Raw genomic sequence first — 20,363 nt, 5'->3', positions numbered from 1 at the left:
TATCTATCTTATCTTGGAGGACATTGTTTTAGTAATTAATTAATCTTATTACATCTCCCCTTTTTATAGGTCCGTCTTCACGTGATGTGTGCCACTCACCCAAACATAGTCCAAATCCTGGAGGTGTATGCCAACAGTGTCCAGTTTCCCCATGAGTCCAGCCCAAGGTGTGTGCGTGCGTGCGTGTCTCTGTTAGTGGACATAACTAAGCTTGTTGCGGTGTAAAGACTTTCACACCGGCACAATTCTTTCCTGAACATTGGTAATACTGAATTTTACTACTACATTCGCTGCCCACTACACACAGAGCTGACATTAATACCATGTTAGGCTGGCTGAGTGCGGACGTTCTATGACCCAGAAGGGCTGGGATATGAGCCGCTGAATCTCAGTGGCCAATAGCATTTGTTTTTTCGGGAGCTGGCCAGAGCTCTTAAATGCTCCCTTTGAACTTCAAACAGGTTGTGAACTGAGGTAATTGATTGGGCCATAAAAGTGTCAAGAGTTCGTTAGTGATCTCTCTTATCAATGAAAGCATCAAAGACAACGACCTGTTTGATGCCTGTCACAGAGTGGAGTGGATGTGTTTGTATACACACAGACTCGCCTGATTGGCTGCACCACAGTTACTGGGGGCTTTACCCAGGGTTTTCTTTCTTAAAGGAAATGCCTGGATCCAGAGGCTAATACCATGTTAATCAATGAGCATATGCATGAACGCACAGGCAGTCCCACCTTGCAAAGCAGATCCCTTTTCCTGCCTCAAGTCTTTTGGAGAGATTTTGCCTGCTCAATTTCTCTGTAATCTAGGGGTAACCAATATTCTTACTGATAGGCTACTGGTAAAACCACACACTGGCCTAGAAATGTGTGTGCAAGTGAGGGAGTTTGCACACATGTTTTGCTCCATTTCAGATCCTCCCTCTCTACTATCCATTTCTGCGTCTAACTCTCCATCTTTTATCCATGTTCCTTTCTTCTAGAGCGAGGCTACTCATCGTGATGGAGATGATGGAGGGTGGGGAGCTTTTCCACCGAATCAGTCAGCACAGACACTTCACTGAGAAGATGGCCAGCCAGGTCACTGAGCAGGTACACACACACGCACACACACACACAGCAGCAGAAAACGACCTCTACATCTCTCTGTCCTTTTCTAAATGTAAAGTGTTTTACATATAGTGTTCGTCCATTACTCTATGTACACTTCTCCGTCCTTGTCAGTCTGTTTCTTTAGTAGTTTCCCCCTCTGTTTTATTGCACCCAATAACATTCTTGCCCTTAGCTGCCCTCCTATGTGGATCAACTAGCTACTGTAACAATAGGGGCTGTGTCCACAAAATGCATTTCTTGAGCTGGCATCGCCTGTCTGCCATGCATTTCCGTGGTAAAGCTGTGCATGCTTTGCGGAGTGCCCTGGGTGCTTCAAGCAGACAATAGTTAATCTTTTGGAGAGGAGCAACGGTCATCCTCCTGTCTGAGAATAAGTTACGACTCGACATTGAATCGTTATCACAACCATGAGACGCCTGTGTTTACATTGTTCAGCTCAGCTGTTTGTGCTAATAATGCAGATGACAGGACATTCAAGCACAGCAAGAGTTGATGGGTTTGAACGTTGCGGGCTGCAATAAACATTGTGTGCGAGCGCTCTGAACATGAACGCCCAAAGAAAAGGTATTTCTGTGGACGCAACCCCTTATGGTTCAGCATGGAGCTGTGTAGTCAAAACTCTTAAGCAGTATACACCCTGTCATAAGGCATGTTTTCACTACAGTTCCGGAATTTTTCCTGCAAAATAATTAGCATAATCATTTTCAACTTGCCGGGAGTTTTGTTTTTTGGGTGTTTTCACATGAGCAAAAATGCTGGCATCGCCATAAAATACATAGTTTTCACTACTAAACCGTCACGGAATGAAAATCCGTGTTGCCAGACTGTGCGAGAGAAATAAGCAACCAGGTGTACGAAAATAAGCCCCAAAAAGTGATATTATCTAGGCCACAAAAGCAATTTAAAACTATAAGCATCGCCACATCAGCTACTTGACAATTACCGATCTAAAAGATCACAACAAATAAAAAGCAGCCAGAAACGATCAATACATACAAGCAACTTTACGGAAATCAAGACCATAGACGCTTATAATTAGCAAACATGGCAACCAGTGCTTACCACACCGTCTACGTCTGGACGCTTGGTCGCTTGCTAAAGCAGCAGCGAGTCACGTCTGTTCGTCTCTCCTTTTCTCTCTCACCAATGGATTTAACAAGTTACAAGAAATATTCTTCTTGAAACAACACATGTGAACCTTATGTGACAAGGATCGCTTATGCAACGTGTTGCACATGTGGGATTGTGGGCTTGTTTTTTTTTTCTTCACGCGTCACCGATGGATGCTGGTCATCCACTCGCTCGCTGCTCAGTAAAACACTTTACAATGAGAAACTATTAACTAATGATGCCGCTCTTTGAGTTGGTAGCTTCCAACTTTCATCACAGCATAGGCCAAATGAGCGCATTGTGTCTCACTCAGACAAAAAATAGGCTATAGCACCGTAAAAAAAGTTGGTAAAGATTCCAGCTGTTATCACATTACGAGCGCATCGCGCTCCTGTCTCCAGAGCGGACTTGTATCAAAACCCACACAGCTTAATTACAAATAGGCTATAGAATAATTTTGAACCATGCATTGATCTAGCATTAAGCTTGCATTTCTCGACGTCTGTCTTCTGTGTTTGGCTGGCTTACATAACATTCGAAATTAATGCAATATGGATTCTGAAGCTTTCAATCCCAATTACAATGCTTTAACTGTTAATATTGGCTCCTTGCGTGCACCTGCTTGTCCGAAAAAAGTAAAAATCACGGTATGCCGTTTTCACTGTGGGGATATTTCTATTCTGCCGGGACTTTAGGCAAAAAATACTAGGTATTTTCCCGTCACGTTTGGGACACCAAAACTCACGGAAGACAAAATAAGTGGCCGTTTTCACATGGCGTGAATTTCAAAATTGCCGTCATTTTGGAAAAAACTTCCAGAAGTTTGACTCAGTGAAAACGGGGCTATATACACCCTGTCAACTCAACACAGTAAGCTGTTTGATGAACTCACACACTTGCAAAGATGTGACTGAGCCTCTCTCTTTGCACTTTTTAGATCAGTCAAGCGTTGGAACACTGTCACTCTATGAATATTGCACACAGAGATCTGAAGCCGGAGAATCTCCTCTTCAAGGACAATTCTCTGGTAAGTTATACAGTATGTAACAAAGGTGCACGCACGCACAACTTTTCAGACCACACTATTGAAACACGTGTCCTTTCCTGGCAATATCCACGAGTCATTTGAGCTAATGGAGATGGTGTGGAAATGGTATATGCTGCTATGTAACATAGCAGCCAACATGGATTCTTGCACAAGCAACACCATCTCTGATATTTCTGGAGCCCCCAAGACTCAGCTCTTCAAGAACCCCCTCCACCCCCACCCCCGAGTGAAACACAAACTATCTTGACCTCATCCAAGAGGCCACACACAGCTATTACTATTAGTCTCCCTTCTCCTGTGGCATTACTTGGCTTTCAACACAGAAATGGAAGATGCACAGTGGAGATAGTGCCATGCAGACACAGTTCTATGCTTTGAAGACATTGCATGTTTGTTTATTGGCAGTGCAACTGTGTTTTTAAAGAAACCTTTTTATCTTTGAATATATATATTCAAAGATTTGCACAAATTCACGATTTTTCCAAAATAGCAGATCTACAAGCTTGCAACGTGGCACTCTTGCAAGCTTGTAGAGCATAAAATAGTGGTTAAAATCTAGAGTGACATGGATGCGTTCTAATTGTTTCTTTTTGGGAGGGCCAGTTGGACTAATTGTCATCAAAATACTGCAAATGCATGGAACTCAAGAGAACAGTGCTCTAAATGGTGTTCAGCCACATTCTGCACTGCAGTATTTTCCACAGAAATATATTTTATGTGTGTATGTGTGCACTGTGCACACCACTCTTAACTCTACGTTTCCTACTCCTGTGTTTATTTATGTTTTGTTCCACACAGGATGCTCCTGTGAAGTTATGTGATTTTGGCTTTGCCAAGATTGACCAGGGTGACTTGATGACCCCTCAGTTCACTCCTTACTACGTAGCACCTCAGGTACAACACACACACACACACACACACACACACACACACACACACACACACACACACACACACACACACACACACACACCAATATTACTAGTAAGACGCCTCATCTGGCCATCTGGCCAGTGATGAATATCGGACCAGTTACCCATATGGAGACCCCTGCATGATAGTCAACAATGTTATGTCAAAACATCAGAGTAAAGCAGGCTCTTGGGCCAGTTAGGGCCTGGGTAGTCTCGCGTGGCCAGACTGTTGCCTCTGCGATTTGGTCAAATGCTCCCGGCATACAGTCTGGCAAACCAGAATAGAAATGATGAGTGCAAGATGAAGCGGAAGTGAAGCCTCCTCGTCACTTCCGTTTCCATCTCACATCGCACACATTTATCATTATATAAATAAAAATCATATACACATGTTTAGCTTGCTGCTTAGCAGAAATGACATTTTAAAATATATTTTCTTGAACGGTAATGCCCGTTTCCATTACTCGCCGTTAGGGAGCTGCTGTTCCAGACTATATAGCATTCAGAGATTGTGGAATAGTTGTCTGGCTACGCGAGACTAGGGCCTGGGATCGATGTCATCAGAAATGTTGATGACATCAGGGATCTTCATATATGGGCATAAAAGGGATTCTGGGGAATAACCATATATGGACTTTTACAGGTTATGTCACCTGTGATATCACCTGTGATGTCACAGTGATGTGTCAAGGGAACCAACCCATAGACTGTGAAAATGTGTACACACACACACACACACACACACACACACACACACACACACACACACACACACACACACACACACACAGTCTCTGTGGTATATTTCACTGCGTGTAATACTGATGTCAGACCTGCTGTTGAATAGATTTGTGGATTTCTGCTCATCTGTTATCTGTGTTCTCGTTCTCCAGGTACTTGAGGCTCAACGAAGACACCAGAAGGAAAAGTCTGGAATCATACCTACCTCACCCACTCCCTATACCTATAATAAGGTGAGCCATATTCCACTGGCCTGTTTGTGGCCTCCACAGGACGCACCCACATTTCTTCATAATCTGATCCTCTCCTATTTGTTATTTATGCCTGGCCTTCTGGCCGTAACCCATGTATCTCTCATTCTCTTCCCTTCATCCTCTCTCCCTCCCACCCTCTTCTCCTCCAGAGCTGTGACTTGTGGTCGCTGGGCGTGATCATCTACGTGATGCTTTGCGGCTACCCGCCGTTCTACTCGAAGCACCACAGCCGCACCATTCCCAAAGACATGAGGAAGAAGATCATGACGGGCAGCTTTGAGTTCCCCGAGGACGAGTGGAGCCAAATCTCCGAGATGGCCAAGGACATTGTACGCAAGTAGGTCCCCCCTCCCCCTCAATCGGTCTCTGTTGCTCCCCGGCGGCCATGTGGCTCCATGTGTCCCGTTGAAGTGTCTTCAAATATGAGACGGCTCCCTTCTCATTTGAAGTCACTCTTCATAACGATGTCTGCCAAATGTGAATGTAAGTAAGACTTTGTCCAAGGACACATTTGGGTGACTAGCCAGATCGCTATTGTACCATCACTAAGGAAACAGCGGTGCATAGTTACAAAAATTGCAAGATGGAAGGATCTGGTTATTAATCACCATCAGTGATTCAATGAATAGACTACTATTCCTTTATCTAATCTGTATTTATATACATAGTCATCATTCTCCACTTATATTGGCAACTGGACCCAGGTCAAACTAGACCTGCACTCTGTCGAGGTGCCAACTTGCGGCTTGTGCACAAGTAGTCCATGTATGGCCTACTTGTGCGCCAGTAGGCCACAAGTAGGCGCCCTCTCACCTGGCGATGCCAGTGACATCACCACTGGCATCACCAGGAATGCTGCTCCCTCATTGGCTGTTAATTATAACATTGCCAGGTCTGGTCTCTGATTGGGCTACAGCCTTAAACACACATCTACCTACCTGCCTACATACGCAGCCGAACGCAATACTTTCGCACTCTGCCGGCGCAAGTAATGAGTTTGTTTCTATCAATTCAGAAATAGAAATGGAATAAAGATGATGCAAGTGGAGAGGTGACCTTGCATGTTTCAGTTAATGTTTGGCCCACACAATGTAAGACATGCCCACATGACCCTGGCACTACAATTATAAGATGAGGATCTTGTGGCCACTATATCCTGATATCCTTTCTTGTGGTTCTGTTACTTATGCTGTGGCCTCAAGACATGACGTGCCCCTGAGACCCTGGATTTGTGGCCACTACCATTGTAAGTGAGCCCACTATATGGAGGATATTGTGGCCACAACATAACTAACTGCACTGTGCCAGGTCACCTCTCCCCTTTCGTACAATGTGTAGGGGAAAATGTGTGTTTGTACCACAATGTACAACCGTATGTTCGGGCTGGTTCTTCCCTTTTGCCTTCCTAATTTATGTCTTCCTTCTCCCCCTGGCCTGCACACCCGGACTAGGGATGGGACGATATGTGATATTATCGTTTATTGTGATGAAAAAACATTCGCGGTAATCGTATCGTGGAGATTTAATTTATTGTGAAATTGTCCTCCATCATGCACTGGGATCAATTCACCTTTTATTTGACGAGCTGCATATCCGGTACCACTTAAGCCCTCTATAATTGGTAAAAGGAACCAAAAAATAGACGTGTGAGCGTGTAGATCTGCTATTTTTTGGCAAATGTTTCCGCCCCAGGATAATGGATTTTGATTCTCGCGATAATATCGTAAATCACGATTTCTTTTGTCACAATAATGGTGATATGAAATGTTCATATTGTCCCATCCCTAACCCGCACTCCTCCCCTTTTTGCTGCTCCGCAGGCTGCTGAAGGTGAAGCCAGAGGAGAGGCTCACTATCGAGGGGGTCTTGGCTCATCCATGGCTCAACTGCACAGAGGCTCTGGACAACGTGCTGCCCTCCGCTCAGATGATGATGGACAAGGTGTGTGTGTGTGAAGGAGGAATCAGAATTCTTTATTTTGCCCATTTATTTTGACTTAGTGAGTTTGGTGCTTTGTAAGAAAAGGCTAAGTATTCAAATATTATACCAAGTTCAGATGAGCAGTATACTGTAGAGAGGTCTCCAATGTCATCAATATTAAATAAACAAATAATAATAAGAGAATTCACTCAAATCATCTCCACTGCTGTACATTTCTCTGTAGCTCCCTTTTAACCTGTGTTTGAAGGACTGATTTCAGTAAATGAATTGATTTAAAACACTAGAAAGGTGCGTTCAGCTAAGGAGAAATCTCTGCCTAGACGTGGCACGCTCCAATACCCTGTCTGACACATTAAAGGCACACTGCATGTGAGAGAGGGCGAGATCATTTAGCGACCTACAACCGGGTCGCGACGTGGTCGGTAGTTTTCAGCGACCGGGTCGCAAAATCGAGCGACCGCGGCACTAAAGCGAGCGACCGGGTCGCTAAATGGAGCGACCAGGTCGCTAAATCACCGACCGCGGCACTAAAGCGAGCGACCGGGTCGCTAAATGGAGAGACCGGGTCGCTAAATCACCGACCGCGGCACTAAAGCGAGCGACCGGGACGCTAATTCCACAGACTGGGACGCTAATCCAGCGACCGGGTAGGTAAATCCACCGACCGGTGGTCGCTTCCACCGACCTACTAACCCTAACCCTAACCCTAACCCTAAACCTAACCTCAGTAACCTTACCTCAGTTAGGCTAACCTGCCACGCAACCTCCCGACCGTTACCTCAGTTAGGCTAACCTGCCACGCAACCTCCCGACCGGGTCGCTAAATCACCGACCGCGTCGCTAAATCACCGACCGCGTCGCTAAAGCGAGCGACCGGGTCGCTAAATCGACCGACTGGGGCGCAAAATCTTCCGACCGGGTCGCTAAATCTACCGACCTAAAACTGCAGGCAGGTCGGTAGATTTAGCGACCGGGTCGGTCGATTTAGCGGCGCGGTCGGTGATTTAGCGACCCGGTCGCTCGATTTAGCGACCCGGTCGCTGAAAACTACCGACCACGTCGCGACCCGGTTGTAGGTCGCTAAATGATCTCGCTTCTACTGCTGCATATTTCACCCTCTCTCTCAGTGTCTCTGTCTATCTCTCTATGTGCATGCGTGGCATGCGCATGCATCAAAGGATTGGGTGGGCAGTTATAGTTGTATGTATATAAACTTGCAGCTTTAGGAATGATAGTTACATAACCTTGGAGCTACAACTTAAATGTCGTGTCATGCTTGTACTCCCTTCTCTCTGTGTCTTTCTCTCCCTCTCTCTCTCTGTCAGTCTGTCAATTAGGAGTTAGCAGGAACTAAGAGGAACAGGCATTTTTTATAAACCTCACCAATGAGACCAACATTACTTCAATGCGGGATTAAGAGATTTAATTTAATACGAGATTTCAAGTATGTAAGTTTGATTTGTTGGCATTTCAGCGTGGCTTGTGCTAGAAGGACAGGAGTGCTGTAATTGGCTACCTGTAGATCCCATACACTTACCCTCCTGCCCGTTTCATTTCTCACACTTAACAATCACAAGTGCTGAAATCTCTGAGAGTATATATTATTGCGACCGTAGGCTCATTGTCTGTCTGCCCGTCTGTCACCTTATGCTCTTCTGACATTACAATGACACCTCTTCCCAGCTCAGCAGAAGGATATAGCTGACCTGTTCTGACATCACCTCATCCCAGCTCAGCAGAAGCTGGAGGTTTTCATACCAAGTAGGGAGGGACCTACGGTCGCAATTAAGCCCATATCTGTGAATGCCCATATACAGTATGGACAATGGACATATTGTGTCAGGCTCATGTGGTCTATGACATCAAACATCTATGATGTCAGACGTATTACTGGTATACTTTCTCTATTTCTATTTCTCTCTCTCTCTGTATTCCTCTCACGTCTCTTTTTACATTTTTTCCCCTTATTGGCTTCTAGGCGGTTGTAGCTGGTATCCAGCAGGCCCATGCAGAGCAGTTGGCCAACATGAGGATTCAGGATCTGAATGTCAGCCTGAAGCCACTGAACTCTGTCAACAACCCAATTCTCAGGAAGCGGAAACTGCTTGGGTAAGGTTAATCGTCTTGCTGCTTGGCTCTTTAAAATGATTCACTATGTATGATTGATACATAGGGCTCTCTCTTCCGCCCAGCACAATGCTGCTTAGTGCAAGGTGCATTCCATATGCCCCCCCCCCCACAATGCAGTTGTTAATTCACACGTCACAGATGAAACACGTTGTGAGCTTGTAGATCATCTATTTTGGGTACTTTGGTGCACTGTAGTATGACGAGGGCATTGGAGAAGAAAAGGTTCTGCCCAACAGCAACAATATGTGAGCGAGATCCGAAATATAGCCATTTGTGCGTGTGCTGATGTAGTCTGTCTGACACTGTGGTTGGCAAATGGGAGACCATGCAGGGTCTGCTAATGTTCAGAAGGTCAAACAAGTCTAGTTTAATTCCACTTTTGTCAAGTCAGTGTGAGAGTCTATGACCTCACATTCGATTCTTAAGTATGTATATTACCCATTATTCCTGGTCCATAATTATGGAAAGAAATTGCCCCTGTGTCCCTTTTCTTTATTGTTAGTTATTCAATGTTAACTATCATTGTTTTTATTGGTTGCCTGTGTATGTGTTCATTTCAGCCCGAAGCCAAGCGATGGTTTCTTCATTCATGACCCAGAAAACGGAGGGGAAGACTCCAATGTAGCACTCGAGAAACTACGAGATGTTATCGCCCAGTGTATACTACCACAGGCTGGTCAGTACACACACACACACACACACACACACACACACACACACACACACACACACACACACACACACAATTGTATGTATTACTGTTGCTACTTCTGAGCCTTTATTGAAGGCAACAGTGGAGATGGATAGGAAACTGGGAGAGAAGAAAAAGGTAGTGGCAGCAAATGTAACACTCGGCCAGGGAGTCGAACAAGGGATTTGCGTAATCGCGGCCAGGCCTTATGAGCTTATGAGCCCTATCAACTTAGATGTCGGGCACCTGGAAATATATAACTTTTGACTGTATCCCAGTCGGCTGTGTTTGTAGGTATGGTTTTGGTGTGATTTCAAATTACATTTTTATAAATTAGATCGGGCTAGATTCCAGATCCTGATATTCTCAGTCCGCCCCTGATCTGACTTCTTATTCGTATTCTACAAAAAATCCTCTGCACGTACTGAGAAATCAGACCAGATGGCAAAACTCTAGTGAGTGTGGCTGGTGTGATCAATGCCAAGGGTTGCTCCAATTTACCAGTAAATGGCCTGAACTCTAGTCAACCACGTACAGTGATTGATGGAGCAGCCAGCGAATATTAAATTATAATTTTGCTGTCAGGGATACACTCTGTGCGTGTGCGTGTGCGTGTGTGCGTGCGTGCGTGCGTGCGTGCGTGCGTGCGTGCGTGCGTGTGTGTGTGTGTGTGCGTGTGCGTGCGTGCAGGCGCGTGCGTGCGTGTGACAAACTAAAATAAGTTGGTGCATGTTTCTGCACAGTGTGCTCTAGAGCCCGACCGATACCATTTTTTCCGACCGATACCGATATCCGATGTTGGAGAGTGCTAGAGCACCGATACCGATACGATACCGATGTTTTGTAAAAAAAAAAAATTATTCATTTAAGATCATTTAATTGACAGCTCGCCCCTCGGATAAATGGTCAGATTATTGCTTTTTTTGTGCTTTTCATGTCAAACTTTAAGTTTGGTCGCAGTTATCAATTTCTATTGCTTGTTGGATAATAATACTCTTTTAATTTGGGGGTTCTGCTGTGTTTTGTCTCGTTTATGAATTAATATGTGTCTTTTGTCCAAACGTAAATGCATTGCCAAGCAATTAAACAACACAAGTTCTATAGTCTATAGTCAGACATCTATATTTCTCTGTGGATTTTCACATAGGCCTACACACCTTCCTCCACCGCAACATGAAAAATCAGAGTTAGACAGTGCATGTGGTGAGTGAACGACACACGAGAGGCAGCAGCTCCAGTAGTGTTGGCTTGCATCTTGGACTATTATACTGCACTCTGCTGGATAATTCTGGTATTGCCCACACATAGGCCTATATAACTCAGGGTTTCATGCTCTATCCGCAGACACGTTACAGACAATTAACTCAGTTACTGCCAATTAAATATGCCTTCTTTGGGTTCTCCCTGCCATAAATCTCCATAGACTTCCATGTAATTTATAGTGCACAGATCATGCACGCCCATGCACAGAGCATGCACCATGTTTGTGCAGGCTGTTCACAGCTTTCAAACAAAAAAATCAGATTGGAAATCCGTTCAGGCATTCTTGAGAAAATAGCCATTATGTTTTACGTTTCATGTTATGTAAGCAAAGATGGCTGCCCTGTATGAAAGATGGGGTTGTATGGGGGGTGGAACATGCGAAATCGCGATTGAAATCATGTTTACTAGATTTAATGGGGTAAAAAAAAAAAATCAAAAAAAAAATCAAAAAAAAAAAAATATCGGTATCGGTGGAATAATTCACCGATACCGATACCGATACCTCCAAAACGACCGATATATCGAATTGACCGATATATCGGTCGGGCTCTAGTGTGCTCACTGTATGGTCGGAAAGGTAATACACTTTTAATTTGCAATGTGACAGATTCCAATCACAAGTCAACTGTGCAAGGACTAGGAGCAGCCAACTGCACTATGTACAAAAGAGGTCAATCCAAATGCTCTGCTGTAATGCTTTGGTCCAATGAGTTGAGTCCTTATGTTGAAAAAAAAAAAGAATTGCATGTTTAACCCCCATAACAACCCCGTCTTTCAAACATGGCAGCCATGTTTGTTTACATATGAAGAAAACATAATGGCTGCTATCTCATGAACGGATGTCCAAGCGGATTCTTTTGTTTGAAAGCTGTGATCAGCGTGCACACACGTGTGCATGATCCGTGCACTATGAATTACATGGAAGTCTATGGAGACTTGTGGCATCCTGGAACTTCAAAGAGATTTTTAAAAAGCAGAGAATGTGTTAATGTAGATGGTCAGTTGTTATGCCCCCCTGAAAAACAAAGGATTTCTCATGGATGTAATGCATCTGGCAGGTGAGAACGAAGACGAGAAGCTGAACGAGGTGATGCATGAAGCCTGGAGGTTCAACCGGGACTGTAAACTACTGAGAGATGGCCTGCAGGGCCTCAGCTGGGACGGTCAGCACTCTGCTCTTTGCTTGTCTGTGTCAGTGGTTCTCAACGTTTTCAGGCAGTGACTCCCAAAATATTCATATTTTATTAACTGGGGGGACCCCCCCCTCACCCTGACGAACCACTAAGAGTTGAGGAATTACATTTTGTATAACATGGTTCTATTGTGAAAATAGCAGATCTACATGCTCACACAACGCCTTGCGTTGCGAGCATGTAGATCGGCTAGTTTCACAATTTCTGCCTCTAATATTGGACAATTTGGCAGATGTTTAATTTGTCATTTTAGAGATATTAAAAAGTAATTTTCTCTTGAAATGTGCAGACACCCTCTATATACACTTTATGTTGTTTTTTTTTTTACTGTTGAGTGAGAAAACAATGTTGCTAATTAAGTTAATCATCTGGGGACCCCCAACAAATAATGTGGGTACCCCCCTGGGGGTCCCCGCCTGCAGGTTGAGAACCACTGGTCTATGTCTGCAATTTTTATTGTTACATGAACTTGTATACAAATACATGAGAGTACATTTCCTTTTCTCAATTTTATATCAGCAATAATGGAGAATAACAGGAACAATTGGTCATAGCACAAAGTATACTATGTACTATACTGTATATTGGTCAGTCATGCATTGGTCATACATTGCATTCAGTTGAGGTACTTGTAGGTGCTGATAAAGTAAAATTGTTTCAATGGAGAATAACACTTTGTTAAATGATACTGTAAGTCATCTGACCGTTTGTCACTTATAAATGACCAACAGAAAGTAACCACTGGAATGAAAGCGGACATCACATTCAAGCGACTCCTGTTTACCCTTTTCAAATTGATTCATGTATTTGCATTGCTCATTAACAGCTACAGCATCTGTTGTGTGTAGAGAATATGACCCCAGTGTCAAGCTATATGAGAAAATGTCATTACATTTTTTTAAATCGCATAGTATCCTCAAATGTAAGCACATTAAAGTAGTTCACCCCCAAAATGACTTTTTTTCTATTGATTACTCATGCCATGGAGACTTGAGTTGAGTTGTCTTGAGTTCCTAAGACAATATTTTGATTACAGTAAATGTACGCCCATTGTTTCCAGATCAGTCTTAAGAATGCGACAAATACAATAAATTACTGCTGAACTCAAGTCTCCAGGGTATGAGTAATCAGTAGAAAAGAAGTCATTTGGGGGGTGAACTACTCCTTTAAGCTGACTATCGATTACCTTTGATTATGTCCGATTCCCAATAAGGCTAAATTAAAGTGAATGTCCACGTGTCTTATTAATGATGCATTTATTATCGAGCTCTTTATAGTTAACACCAACTGGTAATGGGAAAATTGATACTTATTTATTTCTCCCTGTTAATTTCACTTTTCCCTCTTGTTTTAAGGTCGAGGTTTTTCTGACAAAGTAGACCGCTTGAAGCTGGCTGAGATAGTGAAACTGGCCATTGAAGAGAAGACCAATCTCCAAGAGTCTCAGTAGCAAACAGTCTTTCTATCTCCTTTTCTATTGTTAATTATATCTCTTTTATGCTCATAACTGTAAAGAGGCTTTTTTATGTAAATTAATGCGCTAAGATTGACTTTTTCTCCCATTATTTCACTTGCAAGATCTATTGTACAGCTGTAGATATATTTCAAAGAGAAGGCATTAGTACTATAATTTTTTTAAATGAACAACTGCAAAGAACACGGAAAAGAAGATATATTTTCACTTTTTTCAAAAAAAGAAAGAAAAAAAGACAAAAAGAGCAGAAAAATCATCGAAAGAAAGAAATTATTTTCTTGGAGGGATTTTTTACTAGCCGCTTGTCCAAGATGCTATGTGTGTTATCCCACTAATTTTATTTCATTTTATTCTATTTTATTTTTGCTCTTTTAACCATCCTATGAATTATATTTATTTAACAAAGAATTCCATTATTTTATACTGATCCTTTAGCCTGGCAATAGGCTCTAAAGTAGAGTCAATAGAAGGTGACTGTTCTTCCATACACAGGCTACATTTGAATTGTCTAAATGTGGTGGTGTTTTTTTATTTCTATTTTGATGTTTTTCTATGTAACTTCCCATTGACCTTTCTAGCAGAAGTCTGATGGGGGGAAAACGTTGCAAGGGAAGTTAAAAGGGTGCCATTTGTAAAAAGTCCAAATGCAGCCCTGCTTTTCATCCTTCTGCCCAGCACCCTGGTAACAAAGGGCCCTTACAGTGACTGACTCCTTAGAGGGCCATAGTTTAGTCTATATTTTCCACAAACACTCTAAGGCTAAATTAACTAACTATTTGAATATTTTATTAGTAAAAGAAATATTCATTTGGATTATCGGACAGACTATGAACCCTTTTTGAGGGTGGTTCATGAGCTTGCTTGGGCAAGTTAAATGAAGTGCAGTGTTGTAGTGCAATAGCTGTATTTGTATTCCAGTGTATTTTGCCCCATTCAGATGTGATGCTGGAAGGTCTTGAGTTAAGGATGATTTATACTTGGTTGTGCGCCAATCTACAATCATTTTTCAGTGCGGGACACCGTCACGCAACCAAGTATACATCAGACATTAGTCTTCACGTATGACATTGATGATGTGTGAGGTGAAGCGGTCAGCTGGGTTTGCTGCTTTCAGAAATGTTGTCAAATGTACTGGAATTCACTTCTTGGCCAATAATTCAATGCAATCCTTTCAGTTTCTTTTTCTTACTGCTTTGCTCGGCATGCATGTTGGACAGAGAAAGGAAGTTCATCTGGGGAAATGGCAAGTTGGTTACACTCTTGTATTCCACTCAGACAGCTAACACCTTATTGTTAGAATCTTAATCTATATGAGCAAAAACCATCAATGTTGTGTTTTTGTGGTTGGCTTATCAGTGTTTTAGAAATGTTGACATAATCATGTTTGGCTGTCCAGCTGAATATACGTATCAATAGAATATGATGGCACATATTCCAATCAGTGTATCATATATCAACAGTAACATCCAAATAGAGTGTAACAGTTGTAACATTCTGACAGGCAAACCGAGATGCAAAATAATTGTTTACCGGCTGGTTGAACTCTTGGCTTTTTATGCCTTTATTTGATAGGATATTAGACTGACAGGAAATAGGGAGAGAGATGGGGAATGGTCATCCGGATCGGGAATCAAACCGGCGACGCCAGCAGGCATCATAGCCTAGTATGTGGTATGCGCCTTGACCACTTGGCCAGCGGGCGCACTGTGGTACTTTAATCTACAATTTACAAATGTGTAGGGGTTGTTTCTTTCACTAGAAACAACCCCTCCGTCTGTCAGCGGAGGTAAATCCTGAGTGATGTGAAGCAGATGAGTTCAACTCCACTGATTCAGAAAGCGTGCTTGCTGGGTAATAGCTGTTGATTACCTCACTAAGCTTGCTCCTGGTAGGGAGTGGTCACTGTCCATGGTGCTGAAGACTCCCATTACCAGGGAGGTGCTCTTCATGACCTGTGGAGGGCCTGCACTATACTGTATATTTGCACGGCCAACCCCAGACCTGCTTCTTTATACAGTATGGGGATTTTGCCTAGTAGCAATCCATTCTACCATATTCATTTCTGATTTTACATTCCCCTCCTCATTGTGTACCCATTCTGAGTTCTGACGCCCAGTCAACATTTAGGGTTAGCGGTTAATCTGCCAGCTCTAAATGCTGACTTAATCCCTCTGTATAGCCCCCTGCACACAGGCTCCACTTGTTACAAGTGTGAAGCCAGGTCTGCACTATGAGTTATTATATGGTCCATAGGTGGCTGCATAATCCTAATGAGACCTCAGGATAGTATCCATCATCTGTTGATGTACCCCAAATGGGAGGACAGTGTATTGGTATAATCGCGTTGAGAAAGCTGTCTTGTCTTTGCAATAAGGGGGACCATCCCCTAAGGCAGGGGTCTGCAACCTTTTTGACATGAAGTCAAGTGCCATGTTTTTTTTTTTTCTTAATAGTCAGTGTGCCATATCAACATTCGGTTAAATGATGACACATCACAATAAAATATCCCCAACAGATTTTGATTGTCCCTATACAGTACATATCAACCTTCATTTTCTTATTCTTCTTTTGAAAGGTTTTCTTTCACATCAAGAAATTGTAATGATCATTAGATTCCCTCCCCAGTCAGAGTTCAGAGTTTGAATAAATGTAGAATTATGTGCAGGATGTAATTTGCATACACATGTGAGGGGACTTCATGTATTTGACTGATAAAAAAAAAAAAAAGTATTTTAAACCTTAAACCTTTTTTTTTAAGATTCTCTCCCTCACACTTCCTACCAGTGTGCCAGTGAGTGATTACCCTCCCCTGTGCCAATTTTGGTGCCTGAGGTTGCCTACCCCTGCCCTAAGGCAACAGATATTGATAAAGAGGGAGATAACTTAAGATAGTGATAAAATGAAATGCTGCCACTCTGTTCTCGTTCTGTATGTTATCACAGCAAGCCTTTAGCATCCGTTAGGGCTGCTGACAGATAACATCAAGGGCTCTCATGGTCCACCACCACCATCACCACCACCTGGCAGATCAGAGAATACATCCTGGTTCAATATCACCATCTCTTTGACATCCTGTTCCTGGCTCAGTGACTGTCCCTGACTTTTGGAGTGTTCTGTGTCAGAGGTGGGACTGAGAATGGTATGTTCCTGCCATGTTTAATCTGCCAATGATTGTGGTAATGCAGAGTGCATATCTCGATGGATTCAAAATAATTGTGCTAGTATTCCCCTGGTGTCGGTGGCCCTGTATAAACAGGTCAAACTTGACATTCTTCTGGTTGCCTAACATGCCTAACCTTTGTGGTTGTGGATGTACTTATTAACGGCAATGTTCTGATAGGACTGATAGTGTGCTCCACATGTGGTGGAGCATACCTTGGAGAGGCTTCAGGCAAAGCTGGTGTTTTGCAATGTCATTTGCTGGCTCACACAAGCATAACAGTCCAGCTGCAGACTGAGAAGCTAACAGACCTGTCATGACTGCCAGATGAGGACAGAGTCCAGGTTGCTCTTGGTGAACAACCCTAAGATGAGGTGGAAACTAGAAAAGGTGTGCTCACTAGAGCACACATCTCTTCCCGGAGCCCTCTCTTGCTCCTAAACAGTCATTGTCTACCATCTTTCTCTCTGACTTAAGAGAGCTCAGACTCGGGCATTGGGCAGCAGGCTTCATATACACTACATACATCAGTCTACTTCAGTCCTCTACCAGGGAACCAGTTCCACAGTGCAACAATGATCAGTGCATGCCTTACTGTGATTATTTTGATGGCTAATACAATACATGAGTGTAACTGAGTCATGCATTTCACCCGCCTTTAAGAAGTGTTACTCCCTTTTGGGCAGTTCAGTTGACTCAGACGGGACAGTATCAGTCGAACCTAGAAGATCTGCTGGAATTGCAAAAACATAACTTGTTGTGTTACAGATTGTGCAATAGTGACTTAAGACATTCATTTTATTTGTTAATTTTATTCAAATGTCACATTGTGAACAGTGTATGCATGTACCGTACATGTTTGATGTTATGTATCTGTGTTGTCAGTATTATTGGCTAACAGATCTTCCTCGCACCTCTCCCCACCTCATTGGATACAATCGAAGAATGGTCCCATTGAATACAATTAACCACTTAAGCTCTATTTTATACTTTCAAAATTGTTGCCTATAATGACAAGCCCAAAATAGGGACGCCAGGTTAAAAGTGGTTAATTGCTCCATCCCCTTTGCTTACCTATGACACACAGATAATAATGAATATGTGATTGATCTGCCAAAGCACACTTACCACTGCACTGTTTTGTCCTAGTTCAGTCATACAAAATTAGTTATTTCGTCAGAGTGGTTCTCAGAAGGGATTGTCCAGGTATTTGAATGGGACCTTGTTGAGTCCATAGTTCAGAGAACACAAAAACCCAAGAGGGTGCATGGTCTCTTGTTCCGTACTTAATGTTTATTTTTTTTTATCATTATTTATGTTCTGTATTTTCTTTTTAAAAGATTCTTCTCAAATCTGTTTGTTTGGTGATTCCCCCTATTGCTGAAGTCTTAGCCTTTATACGCAAGAAGCAGAAACAACTAAGAATCGGATCCCTCAACGCATCTTTTGATTGAGGTGTTGAAGGTTTTGACTCGTTATTTTTGGCCTTCAAATAAGTATATCCTTTTTTAGATTGAAAATCACAAAGGTTGGTGCGTGCGATGTACTAACACAAAGTGTAAGCCTTCCTTTGTATGTTTGTGTTTACAGGATATGGTTAAAAAGATTTAACATAACACTAACTCTATGACACTATTCAGTGTTGGTGATTTTCCTCTCATTTTTCCTGGAGTTCAAGGCCTGTGCTCAGCAAAGATTATATGTGTTTGTGGGGACGGCCTTGTTCTGCTCACCCAGCCATTGTGCCTTGTTAATTAGGGGCACTGCCATCCTTAAAGGCTAGTACTACCCGATCCATGTAAAGTAATTATGGGATGAAGGGGATCAATCAGAATCATGTTGGCATGGCAGTGGTTAGTATTTAATTATTAGATAATTGGCTTTATCCAATGCCAAGAAATGCATTCTGGTACTGAATCAGCAGACCCCTGCACTTTTGGAACTTGATTTTGGTGTTTTCTTTTCTTTTGACCATACCCTGTGTGTGTGTGTGTGTGTGTGTGTGTGTGTGTGTGTGTGTGTGTGTGTGTGTGTGTGTGTGTGTGTGTGTGTGTGTGTGTGTGTGTGTGTGTGTGTGTGTGTGTGTGTGTGTGTGTGTGTGTGTGTGTGTGTGTGTGTGTGTGTGTGTGTGTGGACTATGTATGTATGCTTATGTATGAAAGAGAGCATGAGAAATTACTTGTGATATGTATTTGTGGAGGCCTATCAATGAATCAAAGCTGCTTCCTATTCTCTTTCCCATCCACACATTTAAGTCATATCATTATCCACCTAAAGAAGACTTTGGAATATCATTGAAGGGCAGTGTATTTATTTGCGTTGTGTAGTTGCAAGGCATACTGTATATCAAACTTGATATTAAAAACATCTTTTGTATATGCCAAGGGAATCGCATGCTCTTGCTGGATACCACATAGCGGCTTTCTGCACAGTTCAGTGTTATTAAATTCACAGAATGGCAAACTGATTTGAAAATGCTACCTCCCCTCCCCACATCCTCAGTGTAGTTGTTAAGTACTACTCCAGCAGGATGTTGACTGATGTTTAGGCTTGGTAAGACTAGTCAAGCCTAGACTAACTCATGACTCGTATTTCAATCTAACCATGGTCACATTTCAATCGTTTTAATTAAGTTCCTACTTCCTCCTGTCCTTCCCTCTATCTGCACATAGTAGAAAGAGACGAGATGCCGTATTTATTCAGGGTCTCATGTAAAAGATGCTGATCTTTGATCAATGTCTGTAACCCTTTTTAACACCATATTATTTGAGCTGGTCCTAAGGCAGCACTCCTCTTGATAAGCACCAGACCATGGTGCATCTCAACAAGTGTCTCCTTATCTCCCTACTATTGGCACTAATTACTTACTAGAAGGTAGGGGGGAGAGAGAGGTTTTCGTCTGGGGTTTGATGCATTACTAACAAGTTGGGACACAGTATCAGATGAGCGTGTGAAATGTGAAGCAAATATTTGACTTGAAACTGATTTACCTCCCCTGGCTACGTAGAACCGTCAAGGATATAAGTCTTAGTAAGTAAACTGCTTCTAAGTGTGGAAACTATTCTCCGGCATTCAAATGTTTTTCTGGTTTGGTAGTAATGTAGCATGTACCTGAACCCCATCATGGAGACTTGCTTAACTTCCGTCAATGTATCATTGTTTTTTGCCCTTTATGCCTTCTTAGGAATGTCATCAATATGCTGACTTTGTAATAAAGGAATCCTTTGAATTTTCAACATTAAATGTTTGAGATGAATTATTACAGATACTGTAATTACTGCTCATTATTTTGGTTGCATTAGATATGTATTGCCCACAATTATGCAAAACA

General features: G+C 42.6%; 1 protein-coding gene across 2 annotated transcripts in view; it reads left to right on the top strand.

Annotated features, from left to right (window-relative positions):
- Positions 1-20,268, top strand: part of mapkapk5 (MAPK activated protein kinase 5) — a 29,522-nt gene extending 9,254 nt beyond the window's left edge. The window contains exons 4-14 of one of the 2 annotated variants that reach the window (XM_080738874.1): positions 70-167; positions 984-1,092; positions 3,161-3,250; positions 4,070-4,165; positions 5,079-5,159; positions 5,330-5,517; positions 7,001-7,121; positions 9,100-9,230; positions 9,812-9,927; positions 12,264-12,368; positions 13,754-20,268. In XM_080738874.1, the coding sequence (XP_080595000.1) occupies positions 70-167; positions 984-1,092; positions 3,161-3,250; positions 4,070-4,165; positions 5,079-5,159; positions 5,330-5,517; positions 7,001-7,121; positions 9,100-9,230; positions 9,812-9,927; positions 12,264-12,368; positions 13,754-13,848 (1,230 nt within the window). In that variant the 3' untranslated portion in view covers positions 13,849-20,268. The remainder of the gene's footprint in view (positions 1-69; positions 168-983; positions 1,093-3,160; positions 3,251-4,069; positions 4,166-5,078; positions 5,160-5,329; positions 5,518-7,000; positions 7,122-9,099; positions 9,231-9,811; positions 9,928-12,263; positions 12,369-13,753) is intronic. The other variant, XM_080738875.1, reaches the window with a different exon arrangement.
- Positions 20,269-20,363: the final 95 nt, after the last annotated feature.

Source organism: Nannobrachium achirus, assembly GCF_963921795.1.
Source record: "Nannobrachium achirus genome assembly, chromosome: 12".
Classification (NCBI taxonomy): domain Eukaryota; kingdom Metazoa; phylum Chordata; class Actinopteri; order Myctophiformes; family Myctophidae; genus Nannobrachium; species Nannobrachium achirus.
Note: the sequence above shows the minus strand (reverse complement) of the source record. Positions and strands in the feature narration are given on the sequence as shown.